This window comes from Temnothorax nylanderi, unplaced genomic scaffold, assembly GCF_030848795.1.
Source record: "Temnothorax nylanderi isolate EJ_2023f unplaced genomic scaffold, tnyl_v1.0 TNYL_tig0033_pilon, whole genome shotgun sequence".
Lineage (NCBI taxonomy): Eukaryota > Metazoa > Arthropoda > Insecta > Hymenoptera > Formicidae > Temnothorax > Temnothorax nylanderi.
This window is the reverse complement of record NW_027249095.1, coordinates 321,427-345,736: the sequence shown is the minus strand read 5'-3', so window position 1 is coordinate 345,736 and position 24,310 is coordinate 321,427. Positions and strand designations below refer to the sequence as shown.

At 45.2% G+C, this 24,310-nt stretch overlaps 2 protein-coding genes across 3 annotated transcripts in view; one reads left to right on the top strand and one right to left on the bottom strand.

Moving 5' to 3' along the window:
* Positions 1–21,746, top strand: part of Snf4agamma (SNF4/AMP-activated protein kinase gamma subunit) — a 47,789-nt gene extending 26,043 nt beyond the window's left edge. For both annotated transcript variants that reach the window (XM_071702993.1, XM_071702992.1), the window contains exons 8-16: positions 7,920–8,053; positions 13,318–13,366; positions 17,211–17,348; positions 17,423–17,575; positions 17,720–17,898; positions 17,971–18,174; positions 18,260–18,406; positions 18,493–18,586; positions 18,881–21,746. In XM_071702993.1, the coding sequence (XP_071559094.1) occupies positions 7,920–8,053; positions 13,318–13,366; positions 17,211–17,348; positions 17,423–17,575; positions 17,720–17,898; positions 17,971–18,174; positions 18,260–18,406; positions 18,493–18,586; positions 18,881–19,185 (1,403 nt within the window). In that variant the 3' untranslated portion in view covers positions 19,186–21,746. The remainder of the gene's footprint in view (positions 1–7,919; positions 8,054–13,317; positions 13,367–17,210; positions 17,349–17,422; positions 17,576–17,719; positions 17,899–17,970; positions 18,175–18,259; positions 18,407–18,492; positions 18,587–18,880) is intronic.
* Positions 21,747–22,307: 561 nt separating this feature from the next.
* Positions 22,308–24,293, bottom strand: L(2)k09848 (lethal (2) k09848). Its single transcript, XM_071703004.1, has 7 exons — positions 24,102–24,293; positions 23,867–24,017; positions 23,458–23,553; positions 23,059–23,368; positions 22,865–22,962; positions 22,538–22,739; positions 22,308–22,463 (listed from the first exon to the last, which is right to left on the bottom strand). The coding sequence occupies exons 1-7, from the start codon at positions 24,154–24,156 to the stop codon at positions 22,377–22,379; spliced, it is 999 nt and encodes a 332-aa protein (XP_071559105.1). The 5' UTR covers positions 24,157–24,293; the 3' UTR covers positions 22,308–22,376.
* Between the last annotated feature and the right edge of the window lie 17 nt (positions 24,294–24,310).

The following is a 24,310-nucleotide window of genomic DNA, read 5'->3' as shown; positions in this document are numbered from 1 at the left end:
ACACGTGCGTGTGCGCCGAGTCAGCAATTTTGCGCGACGTTGCATGCCGAGATCCTATTTTTTTCTTGCTTTTTCGATCACTTTTATCAATGCAAACGCCCGCGGGCACGCGAGACTTCGCCAATCGAAGCGGAGCCGATCGCGCGCACGTCCTTTTATCAGCTCGCGAATTTCCGTTCTAATTGGACTCGGGACTCCGCTGTCGATACGCCGCTCTCGTTCGAGGCTACAATTTCTTTGTACGTCCCTCGACAGCTGGGGGGGCTGGCCTGCCGATCGATACGACCTAGTTCCTCACCCTCGACCTCGAAATTCGCCGTTTCGGCGACCCGAGCCCTAGAAATCGGGGGCATTGCCGTAATGCGCCGCGTTTTACATTTTCCAAGCGTTTCTAAGTATTGCCGGGACATAGAATTCTAAGAGGGAACACTCGCTGAGACGGCTGGCAGCGGTATAACGAATACTAACGGTGATAACAGTCGCGTGATATACGCGGGCAAAAGCGTCGTTCCTGGCTCTTTAATAATTGGTGCCGGCACTGACTGCTTCCGCTAATCACGCAATCAGCCTCTCGTGTGTCATAAACGTTTCCTTCTGAGTCCTAATTTTCTTCTGGCGTACGCGACCGCGTGTCATCTGGCTTTTCTTCGGGGAATTCAGGGGCTTGAACGTATATGTCTTCTTTGTTGTGTATCGACGCTGCATTTACGCAACGCGATTACCGTGACATAATCGTTGAGTCACACTTGAGAAATAGAAAGAGAGAAAGGAGAGAGAGAGAGATTGCGGGAAAATTTGCGTTATTACGACAATTATCGTTATCGTTGTACTCGGGCTATTTTTAAACGAACGTCACATTTTTGGAATGTTGCGATGGAACGTCTGATAAAGGTCTAAATGTCGCCCGTCGAAAACACTCGCGACAACTCCGTGCTTTCGGGGTTTATTAAAAGTTTATTCCCTCTGCCAGAATTTAATTGGCATCAGATGTTCTTGTTTCTTCCTGTCAGATTCTCGGTCGGATTGACGTAATACACGGTTGCCGCTTCAGATTTTCGACGCGCAGATAGATATATCATTAGCATGTACCTACGTAGGAGTCCGCAGCATCGAGCTTCGCGAGTAAATACGCGGCGAATTAAAGCGAGAGATATTATTATCCCTTCCTTTTATATAATTTCATAGAATAATTTTATCGTGAGAGATAAAATGGAATTGACTCGTTCCTTTTATTTGCGCGAATAAAACTGTTGGCGAATAAAAAGCATTTCGCAACCCGGTGTTATTCGCAAAAAAAATAGAGCATGCAAATAGTTTTGCGATCTCTGTTCGTGAAACAAACGGCGCGATAAATATGAAGTATTATTAAACGGAAAGAGGAGTTTAGATTAAATATCACGCGGACGACGTGTAGTACTCTCATCTGCTTCATTCTCGGCGGCTTGTTAAATCTTCGAGTTGAACGCCGAGATTTGCTTACATCATTACGCGGAAGTGGGGAAACGATCGTGGTGTGTACATAATGTGAACGGACGATATACGCGAGGGGTCGGTGTTACGCGCTTACCGGATCGCTGAAGGAAAACGATCGATGAAACGGCGAAATGTTGTCGTCCCCCCTCGTCAGCCCCCCCCCTCTCCCCCCCCCCGCGCGTAACAAACAGCGGTTACATCTCTTCGTCCGCGGGAATTACTTGACGCCTTGACGCCGTTCTTCCGCAGATTCCGTTCCCTCCGGCCCCTCCCCCCCGTTCCGCGACGCCGATGAACGGCTCCGGAACTTGAAGCGGCCGCTTCCGCGACGGGAGATATCAGAGTCATTGTTCGCGCGATACACGCGCATTGTCCGTCTCGTGAAATGCACGGAATAAGCCACCTATTGTCCCATCATCATCACGGCACCGACAATGGCGGCGGCGGCGGCGGCGACACCAGAAGCAGCATCTCCTCCTCCTCCGCGTCGTCGGACATCCGGAATCAGGACACGAGGTTTCTGCACGAGCTGTTGAACCAGAAACAGCAGCAACAGCAACAGCAACAGGACAGCAGGCTCTGTCTGCACGAGCGACACGCGTCCCGCGGCTCCGTCAGCTCCGCGTATTCTTACGGCTCTTCGTCTTACGGCTCCTCGTCCTACAGCTCGAACTCGTCCAATCATCAGCAGACCGTGTACCACACGGTCCACGGCAACATTCATCATCATCCCCTGCATCACCATTATCATCACTACCACAACCAGATCCATCATCGGGCGGCGAGCACCGGTAAAGCGTCACCAACCTCGCCCAGCCCGACCAATGAGCACGAGAAGCAGCAGCAGCAGCAGCACCATCATCATCACAGCATACAGGAGATGATACGACATTTCGGCAGGCGGCTGGGACACATCAGACGCCAGAGCGAGAGCCACGAGAGCCCGAAGAAACGCGCGGAGGACTTCAGGAACAGGAGCCAGAGTCTGGACGGCGGTGCCAGGCATCATCCCATCGGTGGTCTGCAAGAGTCCGATTGCGAGACCACCTACAGGATCTACGAGAGCATACTCAGGCAAGGTAACGCGAACGAACGCGACCGAATTCCACGACGACGAGCGTTATACGTCCGGCCTCGTCGATCGTCGGTGAATACCGCGCCGTTCCTCTGCGGCGTATTGCGTCTACATGCATAGAGCAAATATAATTACACAGCAAAAATCATTTGCGAGACTATTGTGAGGTAGTCGGTGCTTTAATGTTAACATGAATTTTTTTTAACGATGTATGTAAAAACAAAAGAGCTACAACACAAACGTTGAAATAAGTTATTTGTTCTGCGTAGCATTTCGTTTAACATTAGAACTATTGACGATTAACGTATATTTATTTCTACTATTTAAACTTACTATCTGTGTCTTTTCAAAAAAGGGAGCAAATAAATTGATCGATTTAACATTGCAACAAAATTCACGAAAAAATTCAAGAAATGTGTTATGAATTGCGCGATTAAAAATGATTAAAGCCATTTTGACTATTTTAGTAATTCTATAAAAAAAGAGGGAAAAAAACATGGATAACTGTGCGGGTAATTGTTTAACATTTTTTAACCCTTGCTTGCCACACTTCTGAAAGAGGTCACGTACTTGCCACATTGGGGTGGAATCTACCCCAGCGACAAAAATTGTTATAACAAATAAGCTATTCAATATTTTAACTTGCCAAATTTTTTAGAACTTCTTAAGAGCTTACTTTTAAAAGTTATGTAGGTTATATAGCCAAAAATTAAAATTATGTATGATGAAAAAATTAAAATAGCAAAAGAAAAATGGAAAAATGGCTGTTTTTACAAAAAAAATTCATAATTTTTTTATTGACAGATGTCGCTATAGACCCGCTCCCCGTAGGTTTAGGTACTTAAAATTAAGGGAATATGTGGTCGTGGGGTTGGCTGCACCCCAGTGTGGCAAGCAAGGGTTAAATATCGCTACTAGTTATATATTTTTCAAAAAAGGGAGCAAATAAATTGACCAATTTAATTTTGCAACAAAATTCACAGAAAATCTCAAAATATGCGTTATAAATTGCGCGATTAAAAATGATTAAAGTTGCTTTGACTACTTTGGCAATTCTATAAAAAAAAAGGAACAAAAACATGGATAATTGTGTGGGTAATCGTTTAACACATTACTACTGATGATTAACGTATAATTATGTCTATTTAGATATACTATCTATATATCTTTTAAAGAAGGGAGCAAATTGACCAATTTAATATTACGACAAATATCACGGAAAATGTAAAAAAAAATGCGTTATAAATTGCGCGATAAAAAGTGATCAGTTATTTTGACTTTGGTAATTCTAGAAAAAAAAGGGAGGGGTTAAAAACATATAATGGATAATTGTGTGGATAATCGTGTCTCTCTTGAGCAGACATACTATTTCGATTTTCCGGCCGTGTTTCGTTACGTAATATGTTTTCGTATCGGCTACGGGCGCGTGCGGAAATTTCTCTCGCGTGTCGCTAAATTGACCGTCCGCGTACGATATTGTTTCTGTTGCACGCACGCTCCCGCGGGTACGCCAGTTTCATACCGACGCCAATTTAGACACGATGTACGCGGAACGTCGTAAAATAACGGAACGGACGTGAGATGCGTACAGGCCACTATTTAACGAAATAATTATTAATACGTAGATCGGAGAACGGTGCCTGTTATTCTTCTCGTAAATCAATCGGCTACTGCAGTATTAACACATTGTAGCGGATATTCTTAGCGAGAACTCGAGGACTTGAGATGTCAATTAGAGGATTTATTGGATCTCACGATGGGGACTTTTTTGCGTCTTTACACAAATAAACGTTGACATATCCGATGCGACCGAATGTAAATATACAATTTTAAAAAGAAGGTGCATACCTATATCTTTTTCTTCTCGACGTTCTCGTGTCAGCGACGTAATTCCTTTTTTTTCTCTTCCCCTGATTATCATCTCTAGCGTTTTCTCGCAATCTCCGAAACGATTCTATTTCTGGCACAGTCAACGATTCGCTTCATCCCGCAAGCTCCGGCCTTTATAAAGCTCGGTGATTATTGGTGGTAAGCCATGCCTTGACCCGACCGCGTTATATGTAACCGCATATGACAATTGCGACGAGCGTATAATGACTCATTACTAGTGTTTTGTCGGTATTTCAAACGGGGCATCTAGGACCGGTATTCATAGTCCGTTCTTATTTCAAGACCGTTTTAAGTATCGTCTTAAGATGCTAATACGGCTTTGTGATTGTTTATAACATCTTAAGATTAAGTCGGTAGAATTAAGTGCTTAAGTCGGTCTTAAATACAATATCCGACTATGAATATCGGCCCAAGAGCTTGTTTTCCCGTCAAAAGCTGTCAAAATAACTGAATTCAAATCGAGGTAACGAAGTGAAAATTATCGACGTTCCCGATCTGTCGCGTTCTACTCTAGGGCCGGTATTCATAGTCAGATCTTATATTTAAGATCGTCTTAAGTCTGGTCAAAGGCAGTCTTAAGATTCCATCCAACCAATGAAATGATCGTATTAGCATATTAATAGCGAATTCGGTTGGACGCACCAGTGCGCACTCAATGCACAAAACCCGTCGTACGCAAACGTAAAGTGTATGTTTGTGTTTTTTAACATAAACGAGTTAAGTCACGAAATTCTCAGTATTCTTTATTGTACTATTTGGTAAAATATATATTAGGCATTTTATCAGGAGTCAAGATATTTGCAATTTACTTTAAATGTTAGAGATTAAATCAGTGTACAACAGCTTTAATGTGCACTGGTGCGTCCGAATTCGCTATAAGACATTACTTAAGACGATTTTGAAATAAGATCCGACTATGAATACTGGCCTAAGGACTGTTTTTACTATGCGACGTGTTTTTCTTGGCTGATCAATGTTAATTGATCTCTTACAAGTTTTCCGCTCGCGGGAAACCCGCGTGAACTCGCGTCGTCGTTCATCTGCCAAGGCCGTGATCGGAGGGGCAAACTGAGGAACTTGCCAATTAGCGAACTAATTTGTTAAATGGTACGCGATCCCGTCGACGCTTCTCTCGCGAAATCTGTCGCGACTATTCGAACTATTCGCGAACGGTGCGTGATCTGGCTAACGTCCGCCTCGTTCTTGAGCGAGCGTATCGCGAAACGCGCCCGTGAAATAAACACCGCTGATAGAGAGCACGAATATCGCTCGGACATCTCGCGCTGAGGAAGCGGATTTAATCGTAGAAACGTGCGCAAACGGCCTTCGCCGAGAGAAAAACAAAATTCCAAGACCCCGGGACCGAGACCGAATCGTCCCTCCGGGGAGCGGTCAAATAATCTCGTTCTAACTTCACGAGACGTTCATCGTCATCAGTCCTTGACGAACGGTATCGAACGTTTATCAGAAGCATGACGCGTCCGTCTTAAGCCTCGTGTCCACGCTACTAGAAATCGCTCCGGGATCTCGAACGGAGAAAAAATTGACCAATCACATATAAACAATTCGGCAATTGACCAATGCGATTGGTTAATTCTTTCTCCGTCCGAGATTTCGAAGCAATTTCTAATACCGTGGACACAAGGCTTTACATTGCATTATAAAACTCTTTCTACACATTTCTTGCTTTAAATCACGTCACTTAACACGATTGAACATATTAACTTTTAATTTAATACGATTAAACGTGTTAAATAACGTAATTTAACACATAAAGAAACATGTAAAAAGAGCTTTTGTGTCATTTTTAGATGTTTATACATGTAAAAATAACACACTTGGATTTGCAGTGTACTGACCATTCGCTGACAAACGTACGGGGGAAGAGGTGCAAGTCCACCGTTTCCTCAGGTGATTACACTTTGAGAGAAAACGTGATGACATCACGCGGAAAAATTTTTTTTCTACGCAGAACTCGATAGTAACCCGACAAATACTGATTACGTAGTTCTGGCGATGTTTCTGTTTTTTCTTATAAAATGCAGATAAGTCTCATTTACATAAATTAATATTCGCTACGGCGTACACTACGTTATATTTACATTCGTCACAAACAGATACGTTATTACATCATTTTCTTCGGCGGGTTATGAGAAATTGAACCGAAGAGAAGAGAGTGAGAATAATAATCGCGCGAAATCGTCCCGATTGAAAATTCGCACGAATTTCAAAACGGGATATTAGAGGCTTGTGATATTAGATCCTTTCCAGCCAGTAAAGAGATACACCGGACGACGCGAGTCGTGTTACCACATGGGCGGAATGTAAATAACGAGTCACGTTTTACGTAATAATCACGATGACAAATTTCGTGCATCCGTCGATAAATTGTCTAATGTTACACGGACTGTTACGACCGAAACCTAAGACGATTGGATTAATCGCCAACCATTAAAACTGTTTACTACGATAGAAGCACGTGTGATGTGAATGATATGATCAGAGTCGATCGAATCAAAGTTGACAGATACGATTAGGGATCGCGATGCTGGAAAAATTTTTTACTTCACGAGGGGGAACTACTTTTCTCCTTTCTATATACATATTTTTACAGATAATATATTTTTTTTCTTCACAGATTGCGTCTCTTCTCATCAATTTGCATCTAAAAATATTAAAGTGAGTTCGTTGGAGGGTGAATATTTTACGTTTTCGCATATTTTGTCAGTTCGGATAAGTAAAGAAGTAAAACATTCGCTTTTCGATGGCTCTAGCTTAAAGATTTCCAACCTTCTTTCGCCAAGAAAGCCACATTTTAAAGTCTTTGTGATGACTGGGGGCCGGGGATAAGTTTTATTTTTGAAAATCATATAAAAAACAAATATCTCTATTTTGAAATATTCTTTTATATTGTAAAAGTCCGACGCAGTGACGATTAAATCGCTGAAACCAATCCGCGCATTTTCTATAGTAAACGTTATGTATGCTATAGATAAATCCGCTTTACGGAACTCAGGGCAAAAGGCAATAAATAAATATATATATTTCCCCTTTGGTTTCTGCGATTCAATATGTCTGTACTTCAGAGGTAAAGAATCGTATCCCCGGTTAAAGTGGCATTAATACTTTTTGTCAAAGTGCTATTAATACTTTTTCCAATATACCAGGAGCTTAAATTGTATAACGGTAAAGGGTCTCTGTGTCCATTAGTGCTCCTAAAATATAAATAAAATATATAAATGTTTAGAAAATCTTATTGGAAATTTTCATAGAAATAATAAACTTTAAATCCTATTTTCTCAAAACTTACATATATTTATATTAATCACGATTAGAGTGACAAGAAGAATCGACTGAAGACCCCTATTTGTTCGCACATATCGATGCGTCTGCAACATCTTGTTTATCTTTCTTGTTATCTTTCCCTAAAATTTCTTTTCGTTTCCACGTCAATCGACTACATACAATCCGTTTGTTTCAGGCGCGCACAGAAGAAGTTCATTGGATCCTACGGCACGGAGATTATCCCTCGGGACACCCGCGATACCTCACCGAGCGTCCGACGCTTGCCTGGATCCGGTTCACGCTGCCATACTCTTCAGGGATGCGCGAGGGGTAAGTTGATCGCTCCCGTCGCCAATCGATCGCGAAGCGGCTGTTCGAAATTGATACACTATTATATTTGCGCTAAAAGTCGCAGTGCTATAAATATATCCCAAGTTTGTAATGTCCAGTTCGCGACCTGCCTTACCGAGACAAAAGTCCATTGTGAGATTCGGTGGCGTCGATAAGGGAACCCCCTGCCGACGATAAACCGGAGCGCTGCGATAAATTTGCCGCGCGTTAGTAATTTATCCCACGGCACATCTCGCCGCTTCTCCCTCGGTATCTCTCCGGCCTTATCTAAACCCCTCGAGGAGCCCGACAATTCTGGCGCGATTGAACGGTATATCTCGTAATATCTGCAACGTAGATTACGCACATACTCGACATTCCGAGGAAGATTCTCTCTCGCGTAACATCTCTATCAAGATTATCCCGATAGAGAGGAGTAATATCGTTCGCGGGATAAATATCACATCCAGCGCACGTTTATTCTCTCTCGTAACCGGTCGTAAATAAAAAAAGGAGCATCTCGCCGCTGCCGGACGCGATGTTATTTTTATTTCACGAAGCCACGAGTTCTCTCTCCCTCATCGTTTCTTCCGTTTACATTTACCTTCCCGTTGCACGCGCTAAGTACATATTTGAGCGCTTATCGACGTCCTTATCTCGATGGCTGCCGCGACAGAGACGCGCGCTCGAACGTCGCGACCTCGGGACCTCGCGGACTCGGCGTCCCGCGGGAAACTTCGTCCGAGGAGGCGCTCCCTTCCCGCCCGCCCCGGCCTTCTCCCTGCCCACGAGGGGGTACTTAAAATCCGGGATAACGCGCGCGGCGAATTTAATGAATCGCTCCGGTCGCGACGACGACGGCGCCCGAGGAGGCGTCTCGCGTCCGCGCGGCGCGGCGCGGCGCGCACATAAGCGATGCGCCGTAAATTTCATACACACAACGTGTGTCGCGAGGCCGTCGTCGGGCGCCGGCCTGGACGGTGTGATCCAGTTGAGCACGAGCTACCGAGCTGGCGTCGGGGAAGTCGAAGACGGCCGTCAAGTTCCGCGATCTCGCGCCTCCGCGTCTCTCCCCTTCGAGGAATCCTCGCCGACTCCGACCGGACGGGATCGCGCGATCGGCTTCACCGGTTACCGTTATCAAGGACGACGAACGTCAACCACGTCCGTCGTCGGGGAGTCTAGTCGGTCCAATTTCGCGCCCGTCACTTCGGCGCCGATAGCTCTTCCGTCTCGGTGAAATTTTTCCGAGAGTTCCCTCTTTCTCTCTCTCTCTCTCTCGCGGGCGGGAGAGGGAGGGAAGGAGAGAGAGAAAGAGAGAGAGGACGGGAGAGTGCGTGTCCGAGGAAATCGGTCGGTTCTCTCGCGGCGCCGGCGGCGCCGATAGCGCTCGATTAACGCGCGCGTTTCTGGGGTGCGACCGATTAATTGTTATCTCCGAGCGGGCGTGAACGTGTGTCTGTCGTCGCGTGCCTCGGTCGGGAAACGCAACATTTCGACAAATTCTCCGCGCGACGAGTTCGGTGCGCGGCGAGTTCCGCGCGACCGCCGGTGTCCACGGGTCAGTATCCACGTTGCGGACCGTCGCTCTCGGGATTTCGGGCGGGAGGGACTTTTCGGGGCGAAGCAACGACGTAGTTTGATCTCCGGCGGATCCCCTCGGGTCGACGAGCAACGGCGCGAACACTTGTTGCTAGAAAAATAACGTGTGCGCGCGCGGAGCGCAGTGATTAGCGCGGACGCGCCGCGCTCCGTTTCGGAACGGGACGTCCCTTCGCGCTGACCCTGACCCGCACCCTCGCACCCACTTTCACGGCCAGGCGGGTGCGACGGCAGGGCGGCGTGATTGTCAAAATAGTCGAGATAAACCGGCGTGGTCGCTGGCTTTTCGACGCTTCGTCCCGGAGTCTCTCGACTCTCATCCGCGCCGCGAGGAGTGGGAAAAACTGGTTTTCCGTGTCGTACGCGGAACACGGAGTTTTTATTGCGTCATAATTATCGCGGGACGCGACTCCGTCGCGTCTCTTCGCGCCCTTGATCGACGTGCGCGCGTGTATATTTAACGATGAGAGGCGTCGAGATCCGTCCGGTGCGCGAAGAGAGAGTAATCGCGGTATCCCGCGGTCCACGGATAGCCGGCGCGGGGTCGGACTGTTTGCAAACAATTGCGATTCGGAACTATATTTAGACGCCGCGGCCCCCCCGTTTACCCGCGAACCTGGTCGAACGGAGTCCCGAATAATTGGACGCCGCCTCCCAACGCGCGAGAAACAAACGGAGAGCTTGTCCTCGCGCGCGCGGAGATGATTGACGCCCGCATTCGCCTCCTAAATCTCAAGTAATTCGACCCTTCGCCCACATCTGGCGAGCAAACGCGTTTTAAATGTATACACGCGGCGATCCCTATCGTTCGGCCTGCGTTTCAGATAACGAATCTTGCGTCTTGGGCTCGGCGCGCGTAATCTTTATCGACGCGGGAGGGAGAGGCCGCTTTATACCGAAATAATATTTAGCGAGCGTATCTCGCGGATCGTGCACGGTGGACGGAGAGGTTTCGATAATCCGCGTCGAGGATCTCGTAAACATCCGAATTTCTTGGCTTCTTTTCGTCGTTTCTTGGCGATCGCGCGCGGGAGTCGCGACGACGCACGAATTCTCGCGGAATTCTCGCGTGGACGTCCGGATTTACATAAATCGCGTGCTCAAACCGCTGCGCGCCGCGTTTTGCGGAAGAATCCGGACGCCACTCGCGAGCGACGGCCGCGGTTTCCGCCCCGGTTCGCCTCCCCCGCGAGAAGACGAACCGCGTCAACAAGTTGCCGCATCGAGAGTTGTCGCGCTCGTTGTTGGCCCCCCCCCCCCTCCTTCTTCCATCTCGCGTGCGTGCGTGACGCACGCGAGTACTTTTTTATCTCCCGCGGCGGCCTTGCGGACGTCCCGCGTGTATCGAAACTTCGTCGTCGAGCGCGCGCGCGCCTACGCTCGTTATTGCAAAAAAATTCCGTTACACGCCCATAACGATAACAAGCCACGTCGGTGAAGAGCCCGCCGGCTGTTTCTCTCGTTGTTCCTCGCTCGCCGAGGCCGGAGACCGCGCCGTTGAATTAATCTCGAGTGACCGACGAGAAGGAAAAAGGGCAAAAGAGAGGAAAAAATTGAATCCGCGCGGTCCGCTGGTCACTTTCGGCTAAATCTCCGCTGGGAACCGCGGACGTTTTTTAAAAATTCGACGGTATTTTTAAATTCGACCAGGACGCGTTTCCATTTTCTCTAGAAAACACAACAGAAATCCAGGAGATAACTAAGCGATTCCAAATCCACTCCGAAAAGTTCCGTGATACGTGCTCAGGCATGCGAATTGATTTCACACGCGGTTTCGTTTTTCGATTTTCGTTTCTTTCTCTTTTTTCTCTCCTACGAATTAACTCCGCTCGCTCGGTCAAACACCAGATCTTATTGATGATGTAATAAATATAGCTCGCGTGAAGAGAGAGGGAAAGAGAGAGGTGCTTGGCGCCTCCTTTATCGCACGTTTGTTTATTACGCTTGTTACGTGTGTCGCGCTATCTATCGTTCTACTATTCTTGGCGCGGATCGAATAAGCCCGGTCGTGCAAAGTTGGAAAAAGACGACCCTGCAACCACGGGGAGGAAAAAAAGCGGGGCTCTCTCTCTCTTTCGAGCCGGTGATCCACAACGAATCCGCACCCCGCCACCGTCGCCGTCGTCGTCGTCGTCGTCGTCGTCGTCGTCATTTTTCCTCGAGATACTCGCGTGGCGTTTAATAAAATCGCGTGGGCCGCGCGATGCTGTCAACCCTGCCGGCAATTTAAAACCCGGTAGTGTCCTTGCGCGAACAACACGTAGATAGATCCTCGTAAATTTCTTTCATCTTCTCTCTTCTCACACGCGCGCGCGCGCGCGCGATATATCCCGTTTAATAAATCGCAGCGCGCGCGAGATTAATCCCCCTCGAGTGTCTCCCTCGTCGACCGAGACAGCGGAAGACGACGGAGACATCGGTTCGATCGATCCGCTCGCGAAAAGTGGGGAAAAAAGAGCGCGGATCTCTCGGTGGGAATGTGTTATTAACGCTAAATTGCGTTACGTCATCCGACTCGGTCGTGTGCACGGCAGACGCGTTTGCCGCGCACTATCGGGAGCCTCGGTCTGTTGACAGAGTCGCGAATTCTTGGCAGGCTTGCAGCGCAATTAGCCGGGCACGCCCGCTCCATCCTGCAGCCGTTGCCGCCGCCTCCGCCGCCGCCGCGGCCGGCGCGAAAGAGTTATGCCACCGTCGAAAATATCCCGGACAGCGCGCTCGCGGGTAACACCGGCGGAGGTGTTAAGCGAGGACGTGTTAACGCCGTGCCTTAGCTCGTCGTCGCGACGACGTAAACACCGTCGCGCGCACGCGAGATCCAGCAGCCGCAAGCTACGTTGAGTCGCGGCTCGATCGTCGTCGAGTTTCGCGCCGCTCTCGGATCTCGGGGATCTCGGACCGGAAGGACGCGCGACGACGACGAGGGCAAGGACGAGGTCGAGGTCGAGGTCGAGGATCTGGGGATACGTGGATCGAGCTGTGATCGATAATAGACTTTGAACGCCGTACGCAGCGAGTCTCCGTCGAGACGGAGAGATTCCCTCCCGTAGGAGTCCCCAAGGAGCGGACGGATTCGTTTAGAATAGCCGTTTTTTTAATCGACCCGCGAGATGTTGTTCCGACGTCAAACGAGCGAGCCGACCGGAAGTATCGCCAAGAGCTCGGACGTGGCGCAGGCCACGAGCTCCGGAGTCCTCACGAGCTGGTACACGAGGATCAAGAGGCGGCACACCTTCAGCCCGAGGTCCTTGCTGAAACGGACCCTGGTATTTCCTTCTCCTTTTCCTTCTCGCAGCCCAAGATCTCTCTAAGCCTCCGTAATCTTCCATAAGTGCTCCGTAAATGCTCCGTAAATCCTGAAAAAGCGAGATGAAAGAAGCGAGAGGAATGATGGATTTCTCCGCGACTAAAAGAGCTTCCCAAAAAGAACATGAAAAAAATATTAGCTTCGGCACGCGAGTTTTTTTTACGCTCTGTTTGAGATTAAGGAAGAGAGAGAGATCGGCTTCGAGAAACCACTGTGACTTTTAGCGGCAATATAATTTGGTGCTTAACGAGCAGATCTTTTTTTCGTATATAAATAGTTGTCATTTGTATAGCGATACGATCTCGACGACTGCATTCGGCATGTAACTTTACTAATTTCTTTTTCTAATTTGCAGCTGCCGGTAGTGGATCCCTTCCTGGAGAAAGTCTCACTGTCCGATCTTGGTGAGTTCTGTTTTGCGACACTCATTTCTTTCGTAATCAATATCTTTTGGAAATTCCTCGAGACGAGATTAGAACGCTTTTACTCGCAACTTGTAAGCCGATCCAGTCGACCGGATGAAAATCCACTCGAATAGTCGAACCTGAATGCTAATCAACCGAACAAGCAAGCTCTTAAACGACTTAAATTATAGGCCCTCGCATTCGCGAGTAATTAAAACGTTAATTCAGATCATATTGATCTTGAAAGGTTGAATATTACGTGAATAGAGACTGCCATGTGTGTCTCCGTGGATGTCTGTGTGCCAAGAAGAGAAATTTCCTTATATCGGAGGAATCGATTTAGTATCAAACGCTCGACGTTGTTATAAATATAACGTCGATCAAAGACTCTACTGGATTTCAAGAAGTCAATTTCTCGCTGCGGGAGAAACTATCGAGGTCTTCGGAGCGCGCGTATTTCCTATCATCTCGTTCCCCTTCTTGAGTTTAATTAAGGATCATAATACACGATCGTAAAGTCCACATCTATCGGATGTAATGCCATCATTGACAACTCGATTAAGATCGAATGTTGAATAGGGAGCGTTTGCGTTTTAATGAAAGAGGCCGACCCACGTTGCGATGTAGAGCGAGCGGAAACTCTCCACGTGTTTCCCGAGCCTCGTATGGCTTTCCCCTTCGAAATCGTGGTACTAGGTCTTCCGACGTGTCCTAGTGTATGGTGGCGATCGATGAGCTCCCGGGAGGCCAGCTGGCGTTAAGAGCGAGGAGGGAGGGACTCGCGATACAGCTTCCACTTCGTCGTACGGCGCGCTCGCATTCTACGTCGCACTGGGACGCTCCTCCTATCTAGGTCTAGGTCATGGGGCAGACCGCTAGGTTCGATAAGTTTATTATTACGTGCGGTGGACTCTCTCGGCGTCGAATTCTGTCGACACTACGGATTATACGGGTCCGTGGCACGATTCGTACATATATCCGCGCGAACCCGTTTGATTGGAAACCTCGACTCTATCTCAAGATTAAATGTCTCGTTCGTGAGCGCACGTGTAGGCACGTGCTGGTCTGAAAGGGAAATAAAATTCGAAAAGGGCCAGCGATAACGAGTTAGGTTTCGATACGAAAGGAATACGTGATCAGCTAGATTGCTCGTTTCAGTTGACGCAGCTAAGAACAGTGAGCATTGTTATTAGACCATCTTTAGGTGTTGTTTACGTCGCGAAATTAGATTATTTTAGAAAAAAAAGCAAACGTCCTGACGAAAAGAAGCGATGCGAAACTTGGCTTCGCTCTTTTGGCAAGGCGCATCAGCGACGGTTATTCTTGGCACGATGGTTGACGACGGACGACGACGAGGAGGAAGCAGAAAGCAGCGCGAGAGCGAAAGAGAGACAGCCGGTGCGAGCCGTTGACGATGGATCGACTGGGCAGTCGTGGTGTTCGCCAGCGACGAGGCTGTCGATTCGCGGGAAATCTGCGTGGAGAGAGTGACAAAGAGGCCGGAGATTCGTCGTTCGATGAGATCATGAGAGGGGGATTCCGGTGATGGGAGACGATCAGTGAAAAGTACGCCGAGAGTCGCGAGACGATTTAATTGATAAATCAAGAAAAGGCCCCAGAGCTCCTTTCGTGTCGGTTGACGTCACGATTACACCTGTGAGGCTGAAGCATGAGTAAACTTGAGCGGCGTACGCGTTTCTTTCGGAATGAAGAGCCACTGTCGAGGAAACGTCCCGAAATCCCCGGAAAATAGGATGCGTCAGTCGCGAGTATTCCGGGCGATTCGTTGATTCGCGCGGGACAGGTGTTACCCATCATCGGAAGCTCCGACACCGGCGATGTTAAATAATGCTGGCCTTGCACTACTACTCGGATTCCGAAAGTGTTCGCGCCGCTTTAAGGCAGGTCGCGGCGGCCTGGTGGAGCCAGGACGACGATCCCGTGTACTCGAAGGATCTCATCAAGGAATTCGAGGTGGAGAATCCGCCCCTCGAGGACGAGCTCGCTTGGATCCTCTCCAAAGGTAGACCGCGACGTAAAACGCGATCGTTGGCGAGTTGTCGAGAGCGCCGGGACGGGAATATTATGTTCACGAAACGTAATCGATTGAGCGTTACGTCGCTCTTGCATTCCACTTTTTCAAGTTAATTTAAATCAACCGAATCGTTCGGTCAAGATCACCAGTCGCGGAAACGAATGTCAATATTGTATCGCAGTTCTAGGTCAGGGATTCGATCGACTTCGCTGGTGACGGGCGTCCTACTCTATCGGAGCGTTTCTCATAACGAAAGCGAGCGGGATGAACTTGACGGAACGTATAGCAGGAGACGCGCAGTATGATTTCCCGACGGATCAACTCGGCAATACGATCTTTCCACACCTTCGTATGCGCGCGCGTTGTGCAATCGCCGCGCTACGGGAAAGAGAGGCCGCGTGGTTTCTAGCGGTTGGTGCATTTGTTCCATGCACCGGATGCACATACATGCAACAACGCATAAACACATGCAAACACCCGATGGGCACTTTCAACTCGCTCGAGCCGCCGGCTGTGCTTCGTGACTCCGCCGCGTTCTCCTTCGCCTCCGATCAGTCGTGCCGCGTAGTCGTGTTCCCTGGTCTGTCTAACGGCCAGATCGCAGACGCCAACATCTGCGCAATCCCGAAAGAATCGAGTGACCGCTGTGTAAATGTGTGAAACCTGTCGTTGTTGTCGCGCCCGTATCTCGTTCACAGTTTTTCTCGACACCGTTCCCTTGATGACGTATAAAAAAAGAACTACGCCCTAACTCGATAGTTTCCTTCTTCTCTCGATTCTCTTCTCGGTAATTGAAACACCGAGTTATTAATTCATGTTAATTATATAGATTTTACAATTTCTCGACATGCTTTCCTTGATGGCGTATAAAAAAAGGACTACGCCCTAGCCCGATAGTTTCCTTCTTCTCTCGATTCTCTTCTCGGTAATTGAAACACCGAGTTATTAATTCCTGTTAATTATATAGATTTAAACGTGCTTATTTTATCTTCATTTTGCGTACAATTCAATTCTTGGAAACTGAAAACTCCTTTTTTTTATCACGTCACGTAGCTAATGGGAGGCGATACATCGCTGTAATTCTGTTGTTCTTCTGATGCAATTTTTCATCATCATTTTCCCTGTGATGTTACTCATGGTTTCTAGCGAAACCAGGCAACAATATGATTCTTATCTGTTTACAATATCGTAGTCCTTTATCTATTGTGTGCATTTTAAAGTATGAGTATATCGACGATATTTCACGGATATAGCTTCTCCCCGGATGTACGAGCTTCCGAGTACAAGCTTAATCGCAATTTATCGATCATTCAATCAAGTTCCATTACTGCGTTATGTAATATCGTCAACCCGCCCGAACTCCAAATTAGGTCATTGAAATCCACATTTATATTATCAAAGGAAAATGCGTATTAAAAGAATTTCAGCAGAATTGGCATTTGCTCCAAATGAAAATTACCTGACAAAAGTGGTTTTGTTATAAAAATATGGAAGACTTTTAGATGGTTCTCTAACTTTATAAAAATCGTGGAAAGAGAAAAACCACCGAGTGACGACGCTGTTCCCTCAAATGTGCTCATATCTCGTAATCGCTGTGAAACTCTCAACTTGTTAGTGACGGACAATTTGTCGGTTATTAATTAAACATTCGCGTGTAATGCGAGCGTCGGGATAACATAAATTATGTGCGTTTGATACGAAGTTCATCGCGTACAAAGTTTTAACAGCCGCACCGCCGAGATTTTCACGCGATAATGCTTCGCCGAAATCAGAAAGCTCTTCTCTACTGCGAACTGTTTGGGCTTTCAGAGGAGGACGAGTCGCAGATCTTCGTCAAGTTCTTCAAGTTTCACAAATGCTACGACCTAATACCGACCAGCGCCAAGCTGGTCGTCTTTGACACTCATCTACTCGTTAAAAAGGCCTTCTTCGCTCTCGTCTATAATGGTAAGTTTGTTTTCGCCCGATTACAAGACATCCGTGTGAGAAGCGGCGCTTGATAATAACGAGATATATTTCAGGGGTGAGGGCCGCGCCGTTGTGGGACAGTTCTCGGCAACAGTTTGTTGGCATGCTGACTATAACGGATTTCATAAAGATACTGCAGATGTATTATACCAGTCCGTTGGTGACAATGGACGAGTTAGAAGAGCACGAACTAGATACGTGGAGAAGTAAGTACCTCTTTTTCTTCTTCGCGGCTTATTGCCGCGCGCGAATAGAATAATTAAACTGTAGCCCGTCTACCGGATACGTAACAATAGGAGTCTTATCGTTACTTACCGAGGAATTACATCCAAGAAATTATTGATTTCCAGAAGTCCTGAAGGATCAAGTCAACCCTCTTGTAAGCATCGGGCCGGATGCGTCGCTGTACGAGGCTATCAGGACCTTAATACAAAACAGAATCCACCGATTGCCTGTGATAGATCTCGATACCGGAAACGTCCTTTATATCTTGACGCATAAGCGAATACTTAGGTTTCTTTTCCTATATGTGAGTATGCGTGTCTGAATAAATGGCAGTCCACTGGCGCGAATCTATTTTAATCTAATTGCGATTTGACAGATTCACGAGTTACCGAAACCATCTTTCACCAACAAAACGCTGAGAGAGTTGAGGATAGGCACTTTTGAGAATATAGAAACAGCTACGGAGGAAACTAGCATAATTTTAGCGCTGAAAAAATTCGTCGAAAGGAGAGTGTCGGCATTGCCGATTGTCGACTCCGAGGGAAAGTTAGTGAACATCTATTCGAAGTTTGATGTCATTGTAAGTCACATTTTTTTCAAATTGCCCGCAAAGAGATGTTAGTGTATGTTACGCGCGCTAACGTTTAAATATATTGCTTTTTCAGAACTTGGCGGCGGAAAAAACATACAATAATCTAGACGTTTCACTGCGCGAAGCAAATGAACACCGCAATGAATGGTTCGAAGGCGTTCAGAGTTGCAAATTAGATGAGACATTGTTCACTATAATGGAAAGGATTGTCAGAGCGGAGGTAGGGGGAGCCATTTCTCTAAATTGAGCATAATCTTCCTGTCTACGAAAGTGGAATTGATATATTTTTGTCTCGGATATTTTTAGGTTCATAGGCTAGTAGTGATCGACGATGATGATAAAGTGATCGGTATAATATCCCTCTCCGATCTGCTCTTCTACCTCGTTCTTAGGCCTTGTGGTAAGTAAAACCATTTTTTAACATTCTTGATTGATAACTAATTACCTTCGGTTCACTTACAATTAACTTTTAAAATACGTCGTATTAAGAAGTTTATTTTCTACCTTTTTACGTTGCAACTTTATAGGTTTTTTTTTGTAACATTTTTCTTTGTAAAGTGTGTAACGTTATTCTTATAGTAAAATCAAATGCTTTAATCTTGGTATAGTAAAATACGGCACACGTTTCAATTTCTGGAGCAAAAACATCTTTTTCGTGGACCGTCGTATTAATGTCTCTGCTCGTTGGTTTTAGGTGAGGATGGCAGTAGCAATAAAGGTAGTTCTATATCGTTGCGAGCACAAGATTCTCTGCTGTCGAAGGCTCCCAGCTCCGCGCAATCGGAAACGTCGCTCGTCGACGGCGAAACCGAGCAGGACGCCGCGGAGGCGACGGATCGCAATCAGTCCGAGGAAGCGCCGGCGACACCTAGTCCACCGCTAAGCCCAGTAACGTCGGACATCTCGGAACCTCAGTCGACGCTAGTGAATCAGACTCAAGAGGCGACGTGGCGGGACGTGATAAACATTTGTGTCTCGGGCGTCTCGGGCGGGGAATGAGACGTCGCCGTTTTCACGTGCCGCCACGCACGGATTAGAACTTCGAACTGAATTGACGTCGCTTTTAATCGCAGCGGCGAACGAATAACGACTGCATATTTGTACATCCTTTGTTGTTATCGCTTGCGGCTCTTCGCGAGTACGCAAGTTGATCGGTGGCACGCGCGCCACGTTAGAGGGAGGGCAGGGGAGATACGAGATGCCCGTTTTTATCGGAGAAGTTAGACGTGGCGCGATAGCGTAACAGAGGAATTCGCTGAACGCGACGTTATGATATAACAAACACGATGCTCTGTATAGTGTATAAAATCACTTAAGCTTAATTTTTTATGGTACAAATGCTACACAGACATGCTACACATTAGACGTTCGAGCTTTTCGCCAAGGACCGTAGGTAGCTGCGCCATTATTTGCTCAGAATTGCGATTCTCCGCGCCCTTCTACAATCGAGCAATGGGAAAGAAAGGATGAATTTCGAAAGAACCGAGTTTTAGAGGTACGACAATGTCTTGGAGGTAAAGAAGTCGCAACTTAATCATGATTATATTATTCTTTGTGCAAATTGTGTTATTCACCCTTTGTGAAATGGAGAACGTAGATATTCGTTTTGATCTTGTGTATAATTAGGATATATGAGGTTAAAAAAAAATAGTTATCGAGTATTCCGCGATCGACAAAACCGAACGCCTGTCCTCGTACGCGTGAGACCTTTCATGTTTTTTTTTTTTTTTTTAACGCATTATATGTCACCGATCTAATTAAACGACTCTTTGAGATCTTACATACTCATTTGTGAAAACCGTTTTTTTTTCTTTTATTTCTACCGGAAAGATGCATTAGAGATACCTAATCTTAATTATTGATCTTGCATAATAAGTAGATCCATTTTAACACCACTCTATACGTGAATGGACATGGTGCTTTTAAGTTTTATGTAGAAATGACATCATCGAGTATATCAACCTGTATATTGTTAACACGTATTGTTAAAGCACAAATTATTTCGGATTATATCTGTAACACCCGAAGGATTGCCTCTCTTCTGTCCTCTTTTTGATATATCATTTTCAATGTATCGTCAGAGTCACGCAAATGTCGAAGAGTAAAGCGACTGCTCTGTACAAAAAGCTGCAACCTTTTTGGCTTTTATACTAAAAGATCATAACATTCACAAAACTCTCTCTTGAAACAATAAGACAGGATCGTATTCCCCATACTAAAGTAATTCACTAAAATAATTTTCTATTACGATACGACTATAGTTTTTCGTGAATATTTACGAGGGACACACACAAAATTCTTCTACATTTGTGTCCGTAAATAACAAGTTAAAATTGAAAGAATCGAAGTGATATACTCGATTATTAAGATTATTCGGTAAATCGGATAAAAATACTCGAGTTTTAATGTGATATCTGACCAAATTCTTAATTCTATACATTGTATAATTCTTACTGACGATACGCGGACTGATATAGCATCCATTGATACCGAAATAAGATTTTATAATTGTATCGCGAACCGTCTCAAGAGAATACTGATGACTTATTGAACAAAAATACTTCGAGCGATTAATTGCTTTATCCACGGTACGTATGACATTGATTTTACTTTCATTGGCAAGTACGTCGAGTTCTCTGAGTGTAGAGATAGCAAGCGAAACTGCGTATTATTGTATAAATCCAATTGCAATTATTACTCGCGTCATATTGTAAAGATAACGCAAATTATAATATGATGGAGTTTTGAGAGAATTTGTATAGCATCGTTTTACACTAAAAAGGAAGTTCCTTAATGGATCGAAACATTCCTGCAAAAATACGACTCGAGATATTTTTTCAAAGCGATTCCACGTAATCAAGTTGTTGAGGATGAGTATTAACCAGAAAAGTTTTACTTAGAGTTACGTAAATTGGCTTTCAGTTAGAGTATAAATTCGAAACGTTTGACGCGCAGATACTCTTTTCTTTTCATGTAGAAACGCAGGTGACGGTAATTACTCGATTTTGAAGGGAATAGTGCCTGTAAATGTAGCAAATGTATTCCTAGATACGTTCATTGGAATACACGTATATAAATATACTATCTGAGATGTAAGCGCAGTCGGGATAAGACAAAGCTAAACATTAGTATTAATTAACGGGAGGCGTAGAGTGTGGACGAAGATTTTTGTACAGCTGAAAAGTACTATTTAATGTGCTGTAGGCGCGCGAGCGCGTTGTTTCTTTTCTTTTTAGTACAAAATGCGTTGCAATCATTGCGAGTTGCCACGTTCCACTCTCTTCTACTTAAAGATACTAAAGATTACGCTGTAACATACCGCAGCGTGTACCGCGCACTTGGCTTCGACATAACTTGTTACTTGTTGAGAGCACAGTAGAGATTGTCGAAGAATTGTATTTATGCTTCTCTCTTCGTTCTACATAGTATTAGAGAGACGAGTTGAGAGGGGAGATAAGCGATTGAATTCTGTGCGCGCTGAATCCAAGAACCAAAATACAAGCTCTATCGAGATGCGGTATTAATGATAAATAAACTGTACAATAAATAATATAAATGCATATGCATTATGCGTAGTCATAACAGAGCGCCGTTAGCGTACTACCCCTATTACCCCTTCACCTTTGTTGTCCCTTTTTCAATATTTAAAACGAGAGAACAGCTTGTCGAGTAAAAAAAATTATACTGTGATAGAAATGTTTTATTTAATGATTGCCTAGATTTCTCTCCGTCATATCTTAGTCATTTTTTTTTTTAAGATGGGCTCATGAATACCATCTATCCATCATTTAATACGTTAGAATGTTAGATATTTCGAAACATTATTTTTGTTAATTTTTTAGAAATTTTATTAATTTTTCATGTATAACATTAATATTAATAGAGTTTTATTAATAGATTAATAAAATACAAATAGATTAATAGAAACACTACTTTTTTATTAAGTGCTTTTTTATGTGCTATTTTTTAGATACTTAACACCATAGTTTTTTTTCAGATCACAAAACTTTGTTAAGAAAAATAAATGACCTAGGCAGAAATGACGCGTCTCAAATGATAAATTGCAGGATTGATAATACTGAAGAAAAGTAGAAAATTACAGCAAACTTTTACACTATACGTCCTTAAGAGATTGTCTAACATATTTTTATTCATATAAAACATTTTATTCATAAAACATAATAAATATTTTAAGCCTCCGTGCCATCCTCATATCCTATTTCTATAGTGGTATCCGATCTCATTATTAGACACGTTAATCTCGATGTTAAATAAATCTGCAATGATAAAATGAATTAGACATTTACTTTAAACGCCGTGATATTTCGGAAAACTAAAAGTCAGGACTTACCCCTTTAAGAACTTCTTTCGTATCGATATTGTGCATCCGCAAATATCTATCGAGACTGGTACTCGCGACGTATGGATTGGTCGTACTACAACTTATTCCGGTTATACCACCGATGAATTCTTTGTACGTGTTTAATACGGTGCCTGCCTTTCTCAGATCGATGAGATTCATTCTACCCATAGTTGAGCCCACTATAATATGTCTTTAACATAATAAAGATACGACGAAATGAAATGATATTATGGTACATAAATGTATCACAGTTATAGTATTTTAAATGACGTTTTAAAGTATCCAAATAACTTTATACGCGTGCACTAGTCTTACTTTTCTTTGGGCAGGGTAGTTAAGCTGGTCCAAGCGTCTTCTGGCGCCATCATTTTCACAACAGGCCGTCTTTGGGCGCGTGGATCGAACAAGTGTATCTTTGACATTTATACATGGATCAGTAGTACGATTGTACTTTCACGATTGTAAAAAATGCGTAAGACTAATTTCACAAAGGAAAAAATGATTCTTACATGCCCGTGTCTACTGACTGAGACTATCTGTTGGGTTCCTGGCAAGAAACTCAGGTCCGATGTGCAAACAGGTCTTTTTAAATTCAACCAGTCGTGCGGAAGATCCTTTTCAAGGAATACCAGCTTTTGCTTCTCCAGGTTGTACAATTTCACTTTGTTTTCATTACCTCCGGTCGCTATCAAGTTCTTGTGCACACGCGAGTGGCACATACTGGTCAAGTTCTTTCCGGCGTTCACCAATTCCTGTCCTTTTCCGGTGGCGGATGACCACAGGCTCACTATCCCGGATTCGACCGATGTCAAGACAAGCCTGAGATAAAATCGTAGACCGCTTTATTAAGCAATATCGGTGCGCATTAGCATGTGGAACGCGCTCGTTTTGCGTCAAGATCATTTTACCCGTTGTATCGCGATATTCCGTTGATGCATCCGCTGCCCATGTTACAAGAAAACGTATGTGTGAGTATTCCGCTGTCCGAGTCAAAGATCTTTACCCTGTAAGAAATTGATGCAATTATCATCAATTGCAATTATATCATTTATCCTCTAAAAATCATACTTTATTAGTTTCAATATATGAAGATCACAATTTAACATATAATATTATCATAAAAACCATATTTTATCGCTAAATGAGAGAGTCAAGAGATGACTCAATGAGTCGAGTTTTGTGTTTACATTTAACCAGCGTTTGCTTCTCTCATATTTTATTGTACAAAACGCTATTTTTATCATACAAAATCATATCTGTTCTCGCGGTGGAAGTAAAAGAAGCTTTCTACGCCGTTATAAAAATGTAGAACGTCACCTTCTCTCCGCCTTGCCGCAGGCAACCAGAATCTCCCCTTCGTCGTCGTCGCCCCATGCGATCCTGGTCACCCGGTCGTCCCTCGTCATAAGCGACAGGTTCAGCAAATTCTTTACTCTGGTCTCCTTCTTCGTCGCTCCGACTTTTATTCCTACAATTTACATTTCGCGGATTACATAACCTACAAATTGACACGCGATATCGCGGGACGGAGCTACAAGATCCGCGGGATTACCTTTGACGGCGCCGGTCGTCGCGCCCACGAAAATGTCGAACTTTTTCCGACTCATGGTTGACGGGCTGTAAATCTTCTCTTTTTGTCGCACCCGGACGATGTATCCGTGCACCACCACCTCTCGCCACGAGAGAATCACTCCCCAACCCAATACAAATGCACGTGTCCACGTGCCAAAGCCAAACACAGTGCCGAAGCCGTCGAAGGGG